The 18,928-nt window shown below is 42.4% G+C and overlaps 1 protein-coding gene across 1 annotated transcript in view; it reads left to right on the top strand.

Annotated features, from left to right (window-relative positions):
• The window catches only part of DNAJC13 (DnaJ heat shock protein family (Hsp40) member C13), a gene marked incomplete in the record, with an annotated part of 3,140,357 nt that overhangs the window by 1,659,491 nt on the left and 1,461,938 nt on the right, over positions 1 to 18,928 (top strand). The window contains 1 exon segment of the mRNA XM_044066722.1: positions 7,927 to 8,028. Coding sequence (XP_043922657.1) covers positions 7,927 to 8,028 — 102 coding nt within the window.

Here is an 18,928-nt window from a genome sequence, read left to right as displayed (position 1 = left end):
CCTATGGCCCCTGCTCCTAACGCAACACAACTACAGGACTGTTCACCAAAACCTGAAAACATTACATCTGACAGCCTGGAGGTTGCTTTAAGTCCTTCCGCTTCCAATCTTTCCAAGACAGTTCAGGACATCTTATTGGAAGCACGCAGACCATCCACCAGAAAAGCCTATTCAGCCAAGTGGAAGAGATTCAGCATCTGGGCTGCCAACAGGGGTCAGGATACAACAGTACTGAGTATACCTCAGATATTGGAATACTTGGCAGAAATGTTTCATTCTGGACTCTCATATTCTTCCATAAAGATTCATGCCTCAGCAATCTCAGCAAGATACAATTGTGATCCACCAGTGTTCTCACATCCTTTGCTAAGACAGTTCCTGAGAGGGATAAAGAATATCAAGCCTCCCAGAAAACAACCAGTACCTGCATGGGACCTCAATTTTGTACTGGAAAAATTATCTCTGCCTCCCTTTGAGCCAGCAGCAACCTCGGAGATGCAATTCCTATCATGGAAAACGTTTTTTCTATTGGCAGTCACATCAGCAAGAAGAGTCTCGGAGATACAGGCACTCATGGCAGTACCTCCTTTCCTCATTTCCCATCAGGACAGAGTCTAAGAACAAATCCTTCTTTCATGCCAAAGGTGATCTCCAGGGTGTCTCTAAATCAAGCTATTCACCTTCCTACTTTCTTCCCCAATCCTCAAAATAGAGGGGAAAGACTGCTGCATACCTTGGACATACACAGGCAACTACGCTACTACTTGGACAGAACTAAGGCCACCAGAAAGTCTGACCAGCTGTTTGTAGCCTATGCTGCTGGAATACAAGGAAAAGCAATCTCCAAGCAAACAATTTCAAAATGGATTGGACACTGCATCAGATTCTGCTATTCTTACCATGGAAAAAGTGTGCCAGCCAATATTAGGCCACATTCCACCAGAGCTATAGCCACATCCACAGCTTTCCTAAGAGGAGTGGCTACAAAGGACATTCTAGAGGCTGCTACATGGAGCTCCATGCATACATTTACCAAACACTACAACCTGCCTTTATACTCTAGATCCCGAGCAGGCTTTGCTTTGGCAGTCCTGCAGGGCATTTTAGCTACACCATCTTTTTCTTAGCTCCATCCACCCCCAGCTTGGCTATGGTATTCAACCCATATGTTATGACTGCAGTTGCATTCTTGAAGGACATAGTACAGTTTTGTTCCTACCATAAATGTAGATGTCCAATAGATATGCAACTGCAGTCGGATTTTCCCTCCCGCCTTCCCCTCTTTTTCATTCATTTGGGTCCATTCCCCCTGTTTCTTTTAGCTGGGGATATCTCCTATGGTGTATCTGTTTATTACTGTTGTGCATGTCTGGAATTGTTTATCCATTCACCAAATTTAGCCTTCCTTGGAGGTCACCTGGCATCTGAAGCAAGAAACACTGAAGAAGATGGCGTCGGCCGATGCCTTTATACTCCAGCCATTGTGACGTCGGAGAGGAGGCGACACCAGCCGACGCCGGATCCAGACTTTGGAATTCGGCCGACCGAGGGCTGCCTGAGGCAGGACAACCCATATGTTATGACTGCAGTTGCATATCTATCGGACATCTACATTTATGGTAGGTACAAAACTGTACTTTTCTCAGGCTTTTGTACCAGAGACCCTTCATAGCCCTCACTTTCTGTTTGGAGAACCAACATCTGAAGTTGCTGGCTGAGGGAACTATGGCTTTTGAATCTGCCGCCTGGATCTTCATCCATCATCCACCTCTTAAGAACAACTCCAGAAAGATACGTTTAGAGATTTCTGTTGAACTGTCTACTGGATGTGTCCATTGGTTTGCATGAAGATCTCAAGGACTATCTGGTTCCAATACCAGCTCCCTCTGTTGTGATCCCACATGGAGGATGGTAGATTTTTGGTTATTCCTATGTCTGCCAAGGCTGAACATTCGTCTGCAGCAGATGAGAAGGAGAACAATGGCTGGTTATAGTGAAACGGCCTAGGGGGATTCCCAAGATATTTGGGAGGGGAGAAGTTCCTGGCTCTCTTATTGAGGTCAGGCAAGGCTCCAAACCCCTTAAGCTTGCCAGGGCAGAGGTTCATCTTAAGAAAAAAAGTAGAAGTCCAAGCAGGTAGCTCCTGTAGCCAAAGATCCCCGTAAAGAAATGGCAGGATTTCACCCAGGGTCTTTTCATGGCCTTTATGGCCTTAACCCTCCACCCCGACTTGTCTTCGCCTTCTGCTCTTCCTTTTTCTTGTACTTGCTCTTAGAGGCTGGGAATCTGACTCTTCTCGTTAAGATGTGAAATTGAATTCTGGGGAACAGTCCCTAGCATATTCTGAAATCCATTTCTGTCTTGCATTTAGGGCCAGCAGATGAGGATACTGTTTCTCAATATTCTTATATTGAGGAGCTTTCTTTTGTGGACACCATTATAAAAAACTGAGCATTATCAATAGAAGGATTCCCAAATGTCTGAAATCCAGAAGTGATATTTGCTGTCTTCCAGATGGACTCTACCAGGCCTTTTTTAGCCCTCCTGTGCTAGAAGCCCTTTTGGGCACTGTTTTTGCTGCTTTGCAGGCTCCTAAGAAACCTGACAAGATTTACAAGTTGTTTGAGGCTTGGAAGTTTTTATATAAGAATCCTTCCTCTGACCATGCAGTCCTTTCTATTTCTGCTGATAAACATTCCAAATTTCTGTCTCTGCCAAACATTTCCTCTTCTGAAAAGGACAATATGGCTATGGGCAGACATCGGGGGTGTGGGATTCGGGGAGGCTATACCTCTGCGACCCTGGCTTACAGAGCCATATGACCAGGTGTGTGCTGGCTCTTCTGTATAAACTTGGAGGTGTTTTCTCTGTTATGCCTGAATCTGAAGCTAAGACTTGTACCATTTCTTTATGGAGTTCTGCTTCTCAGCTACCTTGTCATTCTATCAAATGGAACTGTGATGTTGCTGATGCATCTTCTCAGGCAGCTACATCAGGATCTGTTATACATAGGTATTCCTACCATAGGTTACATTCTTTTCATGGAGATATAAAGGCTAAGTTGTTGGATTCCCCTTAGAACAATCCAGATCTGTTTGGCTCTGCTGCTGCTGCACTTTTTAAAACCTTGCAAGATAAAGGGAAGGTTATGCAGTACCTCAAACAGATTTTTCTTTCCCCTATCCCTAAGTTTCAAAGGAAATATCCCTATGCCATCTTTTGTGCGCAGTCAACAGAAGGGGTAAGCGGTGTTCAGAAAGGGTGTTTCTGTATAAGCCTAGTCAGGATTCTTGAGGTGAGCAGCACTGGTTTCCCTGATTAATCTGCTTAATATTTGACATTCATCCTTCCCTGCCCCTTTAACTCTTATCCCATCTGGAAGCAGATAACCACAGATTCCTGGGGTCTTTCCATGAAACAAATTGGTTACTTCATGGTATGGACATCTCTGTCACCCCTTTCTGGGATTCGTCCGCATTGCCATATACCATCTTCCTCACCTTTCTTCTCCTCTTCTTGACCTTTTAGCTCAGGTAACAATTCAGCCTGTTCCTCCCTCCTAGTAAGGTGCAGGTTTTTATCCCATGATGTTTCCAGTTCCCAGGAAAGAAAGATCTTGAAAGTTTTTATTCTGAAGCTCTCCTTTCTCAACACGGTTTCTTTTTCTTTTCTTCCCCCCCCCCCTTTCAAAATGTTCTGTCCATCCCAATTTCCTTTGCTGCTTCCTCAGGCCTAACTGGTCTCTCTGGACCTGAAGTATGCTTATCTCCTCATTTCTACTCACCCTCTCCAGGAAATTTTATGGTTCTCTGTTTCTTCCAGACATTATCAGTTTTCTGTTTTGCCTTTTGGTTTTTCGGTGGTTCTGAGTCTCCTGTACCAGATGTCTGGAACTAGTCATAGCTTACTGCAGAATCCATGGTATCCAGTTTTTTCCCCTATCTGGTTGACCTCCTCATTCATACTCCTTCCCTGCAGCTTCTATGGAACTCTACTTTACCATGCTTCGGTTTCACAGTGTGGGGTTCACTCTCAATCTCAAAAGGTCTGTTCTGACCCTTTCACAGGATCAAACTTTCCTGAATGCAGGATTTGGACCATGCTTATGATAGCTTTTCTTCCTCCTCCCAAGATCACCTTCTTGACAGCTTTCTTCCAGTCCCCTCTTCCTTCATAAGTGGTGTGTGCAAGACAGTTTCTGTGGGCTCTGGGGTATATGCTTTCCACCGTTATTGTTTTTTTTTTTTTCTGTTCACCAGATTCCACATGAGAAATCTTGAGTAGTATCTAAACCCTTTTTGGCTTTAACATTGCCATCTTCTGTAATTTCCCATTCTTTTAGTGCCTTGTTTCAGACAGGAATTTTTGTATTGGAGTTCCCTTTTCCTTTACAAGTAGTGTGTGCAAGAGAGTTTCTGTGGGCTGTGGGGTACATAGCTTCCGCCATTTCTATGGCTCCTTTCACCAGATTCTACATGAGGAAGCTTCCATAGTATCTAAACCCTATTTGGCTTTAATATTGTCATCTCTGGAATTTCCCATTCCTCTCTTACTTTGTCTCAAACAGGAATTTCTGTAGTGGATTCATTAGATAGCTTTAAATCCATGCCTGCCATTTTGATTTTCTTCCCCCACTCAGTAGCTGTATACAAAAGCTTCAGATCTGTGTTGGGGGGCTTCTAACAATTTGTGTGGACCACATCAACATCAAAGAGATGAGGGTTCTGCTTTTGGCTCTTTAAGCCTTGCATTCTCTCTGGAGTCTGGGCCCTCTCAGTGTTTACACACACTGCCACTGTCATGTGATAAGTAAACAAGCAACGGGGCACAAAGCTGTACATTCTTTGCAGACTAACTCTTCTTGTTTGGGAATTTGCTACCAGCCATCATCTGATCCTTCGACCAGTCTACATTTCTTCAGAGCACAATCTAGCGGCAGACAACCTGAGCAGGTCCAGGGCAGATCCTCAAAAATGGATGCTTCCCAGGAAGGTCTTCCTTGACATTATCCATCAGAGGGGGGTACTCCTGAAACAGATATGTCTGCATCCCCTCTGAGCAGTCAGCTTTCCAGGTTCTGTTCCAGAGCACAAAGTCTTCTGACTTGGAAGGTGAACGTCATGACTTTTTCTTGGAAAGGGATGTTTCTGTGTGCCCATCCCAGTCTTACATAGGATCATGTGGAACAGTCCCAGAATCTTGTTAATGACTCCCTTTTGGCCCAGATGGCATTTGTTCCCCCTTCTGTTTCATCTGGCCTGTGACAATCATCACAAATTACCTCACAGGATGGATCTCATATAGGACAGGGGCTCTCTGATTCACACTCCTCTCCTCAGCCTATACTTGACTGTTTGGGTGATAGGGTTTTGATTCTATTTGGACACCACTTTCTGAGGCTTGCTTTGAGTTTTCCAGGAGGACAGAAAACCCACTACTATAAAATCCTATGATGATGGAAAAAAATTAGTTTGATCTCACAGACATAAATAGGACTTTTTTTAGTGGGTATTCATACTGTTCTTATTTGTGTGAGCTGCTCAATTGTAGGCTGGCATACTTCTCTGTTAAAGCTCATATGTTAGACATTTCTGCTTGTGTGCCTTTGGAACTGCCACTTTCCTCTATATTTGAAGTTAAACAGTTTTTGAAAAGCATCCTTCATGTTAGGCCACAAGAAAGCCTATTCCTCCTTCCTAGGACATTAATTATGTTCTGTAAACGTTGACTCAGCCTCCTTTTGAACCTGTAGCTTCTTCTACTCTGCAGTTCGGTACTTGGAAGACTGCTGGTGGCACTTCCACCAAGAGAGTCTCTGAACTCTATGTCTTTATGGCATCTTCCTCTCTGTTTTTTGCAGAGAGTTTCTCTTCACATCATTCCTTCCTTTATGGCTAAGGTGGTCAATGACTTGTCCTTAAATCAATCTCTTCACCTTCTTTCTTTTTTCCCTTCACCTCTGAATGTTGGGTAGATGATTCCACATACTAGAAATTGGGTTTAGCTGTTTCTAAGGAAACATTCATCGCTTGTATTTCTAAGACCATTTCCTTTTGTTGTTCTTTTCATGTTAAGAGGCTTTCTTAAATTATGTTCATTCTGCAAGGGCGATGGCATCTTTTGGTGGTTTTTTTTTTTCAGGGTCTGGATGCTAGATCCCATTTAGAAGCTACTACTTGGTTTTCTGTACATTTTTCTGCTAAACATACATGGAGAGCTGCTGTTACCTTTAATAGTAACAGTGTATCCAGATCCAGGATCATCCTGCATGTTTTTTTGGTAGGCTTTTTGGTTGCTTCCTCCTCCTCCAGTCCTCTACTCTAGCTTTTTCTACTTTCCCTTTAGTGAGGAGCACTCCAACAGTGATAAGGGAGAACATCATACTGTTGTGTAAGAACTTACCATAACACCAGATGTCCCGCTTTTCACTGTGCGGTGTTCTGTCACTCCCTCCTTCCCCTTCTTTGCTCTGTTTTCTTCCCTCTGGCCTAGGGTCCTTCTTTCTCCCTTTCTGTGGATGCACGTGTTTTTTTCTGTTTCTTTTGGTTTGTTCTGGGGCAGTTCAGTTTTGATGATTAGGTGCTTGTAGATCACTTATGTACCTTGCATCCTGGACATAGATGTGTCTGACTTATGGAACTTAGAAGGGTCTAAGACTTTGGTATGCTGGTTGGACATATGGCTGTCTTTGGTAGTATATGGCTTTGGTAAGGAATACTGCAACAGTGAAAAGTAGGATATCTACTGTTTTGGTAAGTTCTTGCACAACTGTGCTATATTGCTAATTAATTGAAAGTAGACACCTCTGCAGTGACTGGCATGGAAGTAGTATTCTCACATGTGTTGAGTTGACCTCTGTCTAGCTCTCCATGAAAGAAAGATCTGCTGGGAAGGGAGTTGGATGGGATGGCTGGACTGCGGGGGTGGGGTTCAGCTTTTTCCCCAAAAGAGCAGCACCCCCTGGAGAGTTAATCAATAGAACAGTTAATTTTGTGTGGGGGGGGGTATGCCCTGGATAACTGTGGGTTTTTAACGTATGGAAACTTGCTGTGAGTGTCATGTTCCTTATTGTACTCATGCACACATGTACATCCTGTCCATGCTTTGAAGTGTAGGACTTTGAGATGAAAAAAAAAAAAAAAAGAAAAGAAATCTTGGGACATCTGCAGTATCAGCAGCAGGTGTTCTTTCCTCAGACAACAAAAAAAGTTCATGTTGATAAAACTTGGTCAATCCTTACTGTGACCCACTGGTAAAGTGAGACATTTTTTGCCTTTTTACCACTTAACTCCACTAGGGAATTGGTTGCCACCATTGCTTGTTTAAAGAATGTCTACACTGCAGATAGGTTTGCCATGACCCATTTTGTCCTTGGTGCACACTTTTACCAGACATTTCCTCAACTGAAACTCCAGATGTAGGACTTCCTTTTGTTGTAACTGTAGTTTATTAATCAGCCTCCTGAGAGGTCCACTGTTACTGTATATTTCTGAGAGGACCTTTGATGGGTTGGGAATACTGTCTTTATCTCGTCAGTGGGTGGCCTTTCTGGAGTTCACTGTAACCTGCCTTGCATGTACTTGTTTGGAATGTAGGCGGTACATTCTTGATTTGCTGGAATGTGTTTCCTGGTGGCAGACAATGAGTGGTTGGGCTGTAGGGATGGATGCAGTGAGGCAACCAGTGCCTGATATCACTGCACACATCAGTACAGAGCACTTGCATCTCTGAGTGCAAGATCTTCCTGAAAATGGCTGAGATCTTATTAGTGGAAAGGACTGAAACAAAGATCTGTTAGAGTAGGGGTCCTCTCGGATAAGCTGATGTTGAAAAAATTATTTATTGTATTCTGTTTTAATTGAATTATGTTAGAAGGAACCTACTGTGATATGACTAGCTTTTAATTTTGCATTTACCTTTTTGTAGAATAATGTTAAAGACCTTCTGGATTCCAGTGGTGTTCGTATTCTTGTGGATCTCCTTACATTAGCACATCTTCATATAAGCAGAGCAACAGTGCCTTTTCAGGTATGTGTTCTTGTGAGGCAGCCTCATTGAATAAAGTTTTTTTGAATTAAATGTTAATTTAAACTGACTGTGAGGAAATAAATTTTTACACAACCAAAAAGGAATCTGAAAGTTAATGACACATTTTGTTTGTTGTCAGAACAGAGGACAAAATTTAGGGTTTTTGATTTTTTGCTCCTTTAGTAAGGGAGTGTAAGAAGGTATAGTAGAAAAAGTTTGTTGCCCTTTATTTTAACAAAGGTCAGGTCATCTTGTACCCTAACATACACATTTTCTTCATATTGATTACTGCTGCACTAGCCAAAGCTATATGGGTTATATCCTGCCAAGGGTACAGCAGCCAGCCAGCTTCCAAAGCTTCAGGGCATGTTTCATGCAATAAACTGACAGCTCAAGCTGAGCTGAGTAAAAGACAAGATTAGGTGCAAGCCCTTAAGAACTTTACTGCCACCTAAGAGTATACTCCCCTGAGGCTTTTGAGGATCAGTGATTGGCTTTTGCTGTCCTTTGTTGGGCAGAAAAGTTTCCTTTAGGGAAAAATACTTCCTTTACATATTGTTTTTGTTTATTATTTTCCTGTTCAGGAACATTATTTGAAAGATAGGAGTTTGTGTTTTAATGGACTGTCATGAGACTGTGCTGTACTTTTAAATGGTAATGCTCTTTTTTTTCTATCAGCTTAAAATTTGTTTATAGTAACTATGCCATTTTTTTTTTGTGGAGAAGTTATGTACATTTTAGTTTTTGTAGGTTGAGAGAGTGTTTAAAAGTGCTTTCTACTGTTTTTTTTTTTTTTTTGAAAAAATTACTTTTAAAGACTTTTGTTTTTTTTCTAGCATTTGCTGCTTGTTTTCCTCAGAAAAGATGCACCATTTTCAGCTTTACCATGGAACAATCTGTCTGTTCTTCTTCCAGCCACAAAAAGAAAAACTGTAACAAAACAGTCTTTGCCATCCCAGTAAGCTAGCAGTTTGCCTCAGCCCCAGGTGGGTGACTCAGCTGTGGCCATTAGTTGTACTTCATGCCACTTATCTTTTACCTCCAGATACCTCTGGTGTAGCTAGACACTATGAACAGGGAGTTAACCAAGTCCTTTGTGACTGTTAGGGTCCCCTCAGTGGGCAAGGGAGAGACTGCTCTTGTTGGCATTGGGAGAGGGAACAGGGAAAACTTCCATATTTTATCAGAATGTTATGCCCATACCTGGGGAAGTTGCTGCTGCCATTAATAGTGACACTTGTTGATCCCAGTTTTCCTGTAAAAAAAGAAACTGAAAACAGTATCTATCTACTCCTCCTCCAAACTTCCTTAGACAGGAGCAGTTTACTGGGTCTAGCTCAAGATTTAATTCAGGCTTTTGATCCTTCTTGTAAAGTAGCCTCTGGTAAAATAAAGAAAGAAAGGATCTCTCCTTTTATGGAGAGATTCAGGATTCTGAATCTGGACAAGAGAGCTCAGTTTCTGACTGTTCTTGTGTGGGGTTCTTCTTCTTTGAGACTATTACTAGAATGTACAAATGCTTTCAGTGGGCAAATACTGTGGTTTTGCAGTCCCTCAGAAAATACTATGAGCTGTTAAAGAAGGAATTTCAAGAACCTGCACCTATTCCTTCAGTTCTCCCAGCTTTGGAGGATGTGTGTTACTGCCTGCAGTTTCCTAGCAGTCAGCTGTCTGCTGCTAAAAGGGCAGATAAAATGTATAAAGTTCCTCAGTCTTTTAAGCTTTTATCCACTCTTCCCAAACCTGACCAGCAGCTTTAGTTTTAGTTAATTTTTCAGCTGCCCCAAAGAAGGATGGGAATATTATTATGGGAAAAATGTATGCTTCTACAACTTTGATTTTCTGAGTTTTGAATTGTCAGGTTCACAAGTTAAGGTTTGTTCTGACTAATTGTGAAAGTATTAGGGGTGTTTTTTCTGCAGTTGTTTTTTGTGAGGAATATCTGCTTAAAATAATTTTTTTTCTATTGTTCAAGTCACTTATTGTATACAAAGTGTGTATGACTCTGTTAATACTTCTTCCATGGCTATGACCACTGGTACTGTTCTGAGGAAGTTTGCTTGGCTGCATTGTCAGAACTGCCCAGATGATATAAAAAAATTGATTTTAAATTCTCACTTGAAAAGAGATCGTCTTTGGCCCCTCTGCTGCAGAGATGATCAAAAAGTGTGATGAAAGGGGAAAGCTGATACAGGGAGAGTCTCTAAGATTTTCAACCCTCTTTTCCCAAGTTTTCCAAGGATCTCTGTAACTCTTCATCCAGTTTTGGTAAGAAACAAAATACACAGTTTCAACATAGTACAGGTAAACAGACAATCGAGAAGATGGTAAAGGAGTTCCAAGAAGAATTCTAGAATCTCCCAAAGCCAAGGTCACTCCTGTATGTCAGAATGACAAGAGACTTTGTTTCCCCTTCCCACCCTGGGAGTTCCAGAAAGTCTGAATTTCCATTTTTCTCTCTGGTAACAGATAGTTTCAAACACATGGGTTCTTAATATCATTCATCAAGGTTACAGATGGCAGTGGGAGGAAGTTACTCCTTTCCAGGGAGCAATTCCTCATCCTGCAGACCAGACTCTCTTCTGTTCAACTGTCCTTAATCACATGCTGTCTCAGGGAGTGATAGAACCCTTCCTCGTTGGAAAAGGGGTTTATTCAAGAAGTTTGTTTTTAGTGCCAGAGAATGAAAATGTTTGGAGACCAGTTCTTGGTATTTCTTAAACCTGTGTGCAATAGTGACAAAATTCAAAATAACATCACATCACAACCTGTTACCTTCTCTTCCTCATGCAGCTTTCCTTGTAACATTACATTGAAAAGATGCTTATCGCATTCCTTTTCATCCACACTTGACATTTCTTAAGGCTCTGTGGATCACATTATCTGTTATTGGCCTTACTCTTTGAACTCTCGACTGCACCAAGAGTGTTCACAAAGTGTTTAGCTGCAGTTTTAGATGACTGCGCAGTGGTGCAGTGGTTTGCGTTGTTGCCTCAGCAAGAGGTTCTCTGGTTTGATTCTCAGCTGGGGTGCCTTCTGTGCGGAGTTTGCATGTCCTCCTGGTGTTTGTGTGATGTTCCTCTGGGTGCTGCAGTTTCCTCCCACATTACAGAGACATGCGTCTAGAGCATTTCTCCCTGAGCATCTGTTGAGAATGGGTTTGTTCCACGTTGGACTGTCCTGTTAAATTGTAAATAAATAAATTTAGATGGTTGCAGACTACATGGTAACATTTTTCCATATTTCAGCAACTTGCTTATCTTTGAAAAGTATTTTTCAAAGTTTCAGGAATCTTTCTCTTGGGTGAAAGATGTCCAACACAAGCTGAAATTCCAAGAGGACATTCAAAAGTCTTTTGCGACTCCTCACAGGATTGTGTTTCTGGGATGTCAACTAGACAACACAGTTCAAAGAACTTTTGTTCCACGGGGGAAAAAAAGTAGATCTAAATCTAGATTTATTTGTAAGGTTTTTCATTCTTTCTTTGGTCACTGTGAGGGAGTACTTCAGGATTTGAGGACTCATGGTTTCTTTGATTCTCATGATACACCTGCAAGACTCCACTTGAGAAACGTACAGTTGTATCTGAAGTTTCTTTGTTCCCAGCACCAACACCCCTTGTATTTTCAAATCCCAGTCCTGGGGGATGTCTGAATTAAAATCACTTAGTGAACACAGCAGATGTTCCTAAATCCAGGTCTCACCCTCTCCCTCTCTGTTCCAAAGGAGTCAATCACCACAGATGCCTCAGTCTTTGCTTGGGGAGCAGTGTGGGAAACCAAGAACAGATTTGAGCACAAAAATGTAAAAGAAATGCTTGCCCTGATCAAGGCAGTTACATTTCTGAATCATCTTTAGTCCCTGGGATCTCTTCTAGTTTAGTGAATACCACAGTCATGTGGTACATCAACAAGCTGGGTCAATCAAACCATACCCCCTCTGCAAACTAGCCATGTTAACTTGGGATATAGTTTCACAGCACAGTCTCACTGTACAAGCAACCTGCATTCCTTCATACCAGAACTGAGTGTCTGGTAAGCTGAGCAGGACAAGGAGAGACCCTCACAAACTGAAACTAGATAAAGGGGTCTTTCAAGGTTTCATCCACCTGTGGGGAGTTCATCAAGTAGATGTCTTTGCCACAAATCTTAACAGTCAACTGGCAATATTCTGTTCCAGGACTCCATGCAAGAATGTCTAGAAGACTGATAGCTTTTTATTTCCTTGGACAGGAATGTTCCTGTAAGCATTTCCACCCTTTTCACTAATATCCTGAGTACTTCTGAAGATTCAGGAGGAGTCCCTCAAGATCATTGTCATGACTCCCTTGTGATCCATGCAATATTTTCCCTTCATTTGGAAATGGACAAGGGCAGTTAACACAAGATTCCTCTACAACCGGATCTACTCTCACAAGAACAGGATTGTCTGATACACCCCATCATCAATTAACTTCAGTTGACTTCTTGTGTGATAGGGTCTTAATTCCCTTTATGCACTTATTTACTGAGGATGAGCAGCAGGTATAAATAGAGGCAAGAAGGCCTGCTGCTAGAAAATCTTGTATTGGCAAATGGAAAAGGTTTTCAAGTTGGTGCCAAGAACATAACCAGCACCCACTCAGGGCTAGTTGTTCTCTGGTTGTGTAAGTTACTATCCTATGACATTTCTTACTCTGTCAAGGTTCATTTATGGGCCATTTCAGGATGTCTACCCATGGTTCCTCTTTCAGTGCATTCTCGAGTGAAACTGTTTTTGAAAGGTCATTTGTACAGGAGGCCTCCAATAGAACAGATGCAGTCTTTTTTTTTATCTTAATTTTGTGTTAGAGAAAATAACACTTGCTCCATTTGAACCGACTAACCTGGGCTGACTTGATGTTTTTAACCTGGAAAACAGTTTTCCTGATTGCTCTGACCTCTGCCTGAAGGGTGTCTGAGTCTTACGTGAGTCAGCCTTGCCTCATTTCCCACAAGGACAGGGTTTCTTTGAGAACTAATCCTTCTTTTATGCCTGAAGTGGTATCCAAGTTTACTTTAAGCCGAACTATCCATCTCCCCATTTTCCTTTCTGAACTTGAAAATGAGGAAGAAAGGATACTCGGTACTTTGGATGTCCACAGACTACTTGGGTACTATCATGACAGGCAAAGTCTTTCAGCTCTTCAGATCAGTTGTTTATTTCTTGTAAAGATAAGAAGGGACAACCTGTGTCAAAGCAGACTATTTTCAAATTGACTGAATTTACCTTTTATTGTACTCACTACAATAAAACTATTTCAGGCAGAGTCAAGGCCCACTTTACCTGAGCTTTGCTTCATCTGTGACTTTTTGGAAACGGTTAGATTCTAGAAGCATTCTAGAAGTGGCAACTTGATCATTTATACATGGTTTTACAAAGCGCTACAAGCTTGATTAATGCTCTAATTCTAGATCAGGCTTTGCTGGACCATTCTTCAGGGGTTCCTGGACTCTTCTCATTCCACCTTCCAGAATTTGTAAGCTGTGATAATCTACCCATATAGTTTAGGCTACTGCAGCTGTGATCAGTATGAAGGACATAGTTCACTTGTTTAAGTAAACTTACCGTAACAGTAGATGTTCGAATGATCACTGCTGCAGTAGCCGCATCCCCCTCTACCCCTTTGTTTCTTTGAGTTGTTGATGCCAGGCTGTGATAATTTATTTTTGTGCTTTCTAGCATTTTCCTTTTAGGGCTCAGCCTGCCTCTCTTGTTGGCAGGAAAGCTCTGAAGAGCTTGGTGCCCAAGATTGTCTTTTAGTCAGCTTAGCTGGAACTGCCATACAGTTTGGGCACCTGGCTGTCATACCTCTTAACTGTTAAGAATTTTGCCTCATATTTTTGGCTCATTCCTCATAAAATTTACAGTTTTCTGGCAAAGCACTGAAGACTGAAGTCACTAAATGACGACACATTATACAGTTTCACACTTCATATCCTTCAAAAATGTATGCTAACACAAATCCCATTCTAGCAAATTTATAAGTTTGTAGGAGCAATATTTAGTCTCCCTGTTTTGGGGCCCCACCCCATTATTTTAGGCTCTGTCCAGATTTATTGTGCTAACAAGTTGTTAGCGATGTAGCTATGGTGGCTAGCTGTTATATCCTTGGCAGGATGTAACCCATACAGTTTATAGACTACTGCATTTGAACATCTACTGTTATGGTAAGTGTACTTGCACAACTATACTTTCTTGCCAAAGTCACTGAATTCACCTTAAATCAGTCTGTTCACTTGCTATTGTACTTCGTGAATAAAGGAAACCCAGGAAAGTTTCTCTTCAACAAAGAATGTGTAATGTGGTCTCTAACATTGTCTGGGTATGACAACTGCAGGGAGAAAAACTAACCAAGCGTTTGTAGTTTTTGCCAAAGTTAGGCAGGTTTAGTGGATTTCAAAGCAAACCCATGTCTTCCTGATTTAGGAACTGCTTTATGTAGGGTTTGTTTTCCTAGTTTTATATTTCCTGGCTTCACTAGAGGAGTTGCTGATACCCCGCATCATCATTGACGCAGGTCCTCGGCGATTTGAGTCCGGTCTTTAAAATGCGCATGACTGACATGGCCGTTGGCATTCTTTGATTCTTCGTGGCGCATGGTGACATTTGCGTGTCAAGCTTTATGCTACGAGATGAAAGATTTATAAATTATTTTGAAGTGGAAGTTGGCGTTTCAAGATTTTAGAATACTTTGGATTTCTTTGAAAGTTTCAACGTGGTTTGGTTTAATCGGATGTAAGTGCAAGATTAATATGCCAAACAGATACCGCGCTGTCCGCGAAGTCATATTTTGTATTCTAATTGGAAGGGCTTGCTTGAACGTTGTTGGCTGTAATGTGCGTGCTTGGATTAGGTTGGATTGTGCAAGGTTTGTCGGTTGCTGCGGGCTTGCTCTGTTTGATAGTCGTAACTCGGCTTGCAAGCCTCATGCCGACGGAGCCGTCAAGGAAGAAGCGCAAGGTCAAGGGAAGGGCGACAAGAGGCTAGAAGGCCCGTGAAGTTGTGGATGTTTTCAAAGAAGTCGGTGGAGCAGAATGCTCTGCGTTCCAGGAGAGGTAGTGTTTGTGAGGTGGCTGGAGCCCTCGCCAATCAGGCAGAAGGCTTCGAGGAGACATACTAGAGAGAGCTTCAGTCTGCCATACTCCCTCCTCTTCAAGGTCCTCTCCAGGGCCAGGGAAGGCTGGGCTTCAGGCTTCTTTGTGGGGCAGGCCAGGTTCTTCATCCCCTGGTGTTACCCCTAGCCTAGGCCTGTGCAGCCCAAGAAGCATATGCTTAAAATGGCAGAAGATTTGATTACTTTGATTAGGCTGCAGCCCCCCCTCCGGATAAGAGATCTAGGAGCCTGAGCTGTGGGGGGGCTTCAGAGCTAGGGTCAGATCCTTCTCTCGCTGAACCTTGAACTCTCCTTAGGAGTACTTCTTGAACTCTGATTCCTGATTTTCTGCCCTCTCCTGCTCCTGCATTTTGGGATTTTCTTTTTCTCTGTCTCTCATCATGTGTGGGATCCATTTTAAGTCTGAAGGATTTCTGATTTTTTCCAGAAGAAGGCTTTGGGAATTTCTCTTTTGGCTCCTGCCTTTGGACTCTCCTGTTTCCTTTAAAGTATGCCTTGCTTTTTACAGAGGCTTCTCTTAATCCTGATTCTTTGCCTCCTGCCTGAAGTAAGCCGTTTAAGTGGTGCAAGGCCTGATCCTCATAAGTATCTTTTAAAAGGCCCTAGGGCAGACCAGAAGCTGAGGGCCTAAAAGCAAAAGGTCTGCAGGTTAAAAAAGGATAGCCGTTCCTGCAGACAAGGAGGCTAGGCTTGATAGACTGGAAAAAGTTCTGGTGTTTTCTACTCTTGCTATGAGTCTCTAGATTGCCAGTTTCACATGTTGAAATACCAAACTATCTCTCTTTTCACTTGAGAACTTCAAGTAGAATTGCTTGGCATGTGGTGCATTGATTGTAAAGTGTTGCAAGATTTAGTGCATGTTTCTGAACAGGTGGGTACAATGTTGCAAGGTGTGGTTTTGATGCTGTACAGGCCTCGCTTCTAGTGGCTGTCACTGGGTCAGTTCTTCGCAGGCACGCTGGGGCAGAGGGATCTTTGGAATCTTTTGATAAAAAGTGGATTTTTTATGCTCCTTTTGAATCGGACGGTTGTGTTTGGTCAATGTTGATGACAGTTTTTTAGAAAAAATTTTCCAGATAAAAAGTTTTTTGACACTCCAAAAGATTTTGTTTTCAAAGCCATGGCAAAAAGGCAAGGTGAAATTGGCCTACTAAAGCATTTTTGATGCCTTTATGATTCCCAGTCTAAGGGGGGATCTTTCAGGGAGGGGGGGCTCAGGGCTGGTGAACATTCCCAGTCTAGGGCCAGTCGAGGGTGAGGGTCAGTCTCAGGTGAGGGCAGTCTAGGTCAACAGTCCACCTCTTTGGGTTTTTTTTGCCAGAGCGCATAGCAGAGGCCAGTGGCCAGACCTTTGGGAGCAATTCCAGTCAAAAAATTGTTTAGTTTAATACTGCCTCACTGAGACCAAAGGCACCACAGACAGTTCCTCCTTTTATTTCCATACCTTGCTCTCTTCCAAAGGCATTCAGAATTTCCTCCTCACACACCGCGATACAGGCCCTCACACAGGCAGAACTCCAACTTAGAATAGCATCAGCCGGTCCCTCTGCCAGAAGTGGGCCAGAGATTTATTTCTGATTTCTATTATTACCAAAGAAGGGACGCACCCATCAATCTTCATTTGGATGGCCTTGCAGCTTTACCCCTGCTTGGCAAAGATAAAGAAATGATTTTGGGGATCCAGAGGCTTACCATCTGCATCCAATCATCATATCTAACTGCTTTCTCCCAAACGTTTACCTCTCGCCAGAGTCAGCTTCAGTCTGCTTTGCCCTCTGGCTTATCCGAGCGGGGGTTCTCTGCTATCAGTCTCTGCTTATTGACTAGCTTTCTTACTTGAAAGCTTTCAGCAGATCTCCGACTGCTTCCTCTGCATTGGATAGACTATCTGGATCTCAAGGAGGCTCTTATTCAGCGGCTGCTTGGAATGGCTCAAGGAAGGAAGATAGGGAAGATCATTTTCAAAAGGATAATATTCTAATTCACAGTTAAAGGCGAAGGAAAGAAGAAAGTCTAGTCTATCTGGTCATCAAGACATATCTGCGTATCAGTGTGAAATTTTAACCCCAGAATACAGTTTTCCAACCCTTCAAACAAGAGAGTCTATCCTTTCATTCCATCAACACTATCTCCAGAGGGCCTTCTGGAAGGCAGGACCTTCAAATCTTAGCTTCAGGGGTCCATGGCATCTTCTCATTTCTAGGGCTTGCTGATCAAACCCTTCAAAATGTATGGACAATGTATTCTGTATCTCAATGGGCTGTCCCAACATAACGCTTCCATCAGGTCAGGAATTTACCTTGGGCTGGACTAGAAGGAAGGAAAACAGGGACTTCAGGGAATGGAAAAACCTAAACTCTGGTGCCTCGCCTTTACAATGAAGCTCAGCCAGAACGACAGACAGATGTAAAATATGGAAAGAGCCTAGAAACAAGTGTCATGGATGAAAACTACACAAATAACATGCAAACAGAAGGAGCAGTCAAGTGGCATTGAGAATGTAGAAGTCATTGGATTCCTTCAGGACAGGTGTGATAATAATCAGGAGACAACGAGATGTTAGCAGGTATCAACACATAAAAGGCTGGCATAATTCCTTCTGCAGTACAGCAATGATTCAACAGAAACAGGCAAGCAATGATTTGCACATCATCAATCAGTTTCAACGTTTCTGCCTCAACTGTGGCACTCAATCTTTTGTGCAGAGTTGGCTCAGCATTACAGGATCCCTTTCAGTGGGTGGATTCCCACGAAAGGAATTCAGATCCTCATGTATACATGACATTGATGGCAACATGTTGAATCCACCTCATATTGTTCGCTCATCCACAGTTTCATGCACAACTCAGTCATTGCCACACAAAAGGTTTCATAGATTTTTTCAAAAGTGAGTTTTCTCTTCCCGTGTACACCTCTTTCTTTCACTCTCTGCACTCTTCAGAAAGGATCCTCACAAGACAGGAAGCCTCTGCGGATTACTTAAAGCCTCTCTTGGCCAAGCCAAGGACATTAAACCCGACATTACAATTGAAGTCGGTCAGAGCCTCTCCTGGTCCCTACACCTTGATTCACGGAGCACTCCATGGCAGGAGGCCCCGGCAAGCCATGTCAATGTCACCCTCTTCACCCCTCTGCTGTCTGCACTCAACATTCATCATAACTCCAACAGCTTGTTACCTGGCCTCCCATTTCCACAGCCTCAGCAAAACTGGATTGTGAAGCTGAAGGAAGAATACAGAAGCTAAGAAAAAGAAGATTTTTATTTTGGAGTTTTGTACAGCGATTTTGATGTTTGATGTTTTTGGATGAGTGTGGCTCTTCAAGAGTGGCATCTTACATTGATCTAGTGACATTACTGGACAAAGGCTTTCTCTTCTATTCTATGTTTGGTTTGCATTCTTCATCTATTCTCACCACCCACATTTCCATTCTCCTTTGTTCCTCATTTCATTTTTGTTCAAAGCCAAGAACATAAGACAGAAACTTAAAAAATTTCTTAGAGGAGCACTCAATAAGTTGTTGAACTACAACTTACAACCTTTTTGAGCCTACAGCTTCTGAGAGTTGAAATTTCTGCTGGAGACCTTTATTTGACATTTTTACTGCCATTGAAGGCACTTGTTGGAATTATTACAGGCCATGGCCCATTCTTTGAATTCGGGCCAGATTTATTATATTCCTGCATTACCTACTCCTTCCTCCTTTATGCTATGCCTAAGTCTAGTGTTAGTTAAAAACAACTTTTTTATTGCGCTTTTATGCAAA

Source organism: Protopterus annectens, chromosome 3.part1 (genome assembly GCF_019279795.1).
Source record: "Protopterus annectens isolate FY-2018-M chromosome 3.part1, PAN1.0, whole genome shotgun sequence".
NCBI classification, from domain to species: domain Eukaryota; kingdom Metazoa; phylum Chordata; order Ceratodontiformes; family Protopteridae; genus Protopterus; species Protopterus annectens.
Note: the sequence above shows the minus strand (reverse complement) of the source record. Positions and strands in the feature narration are given on the sequence as shown.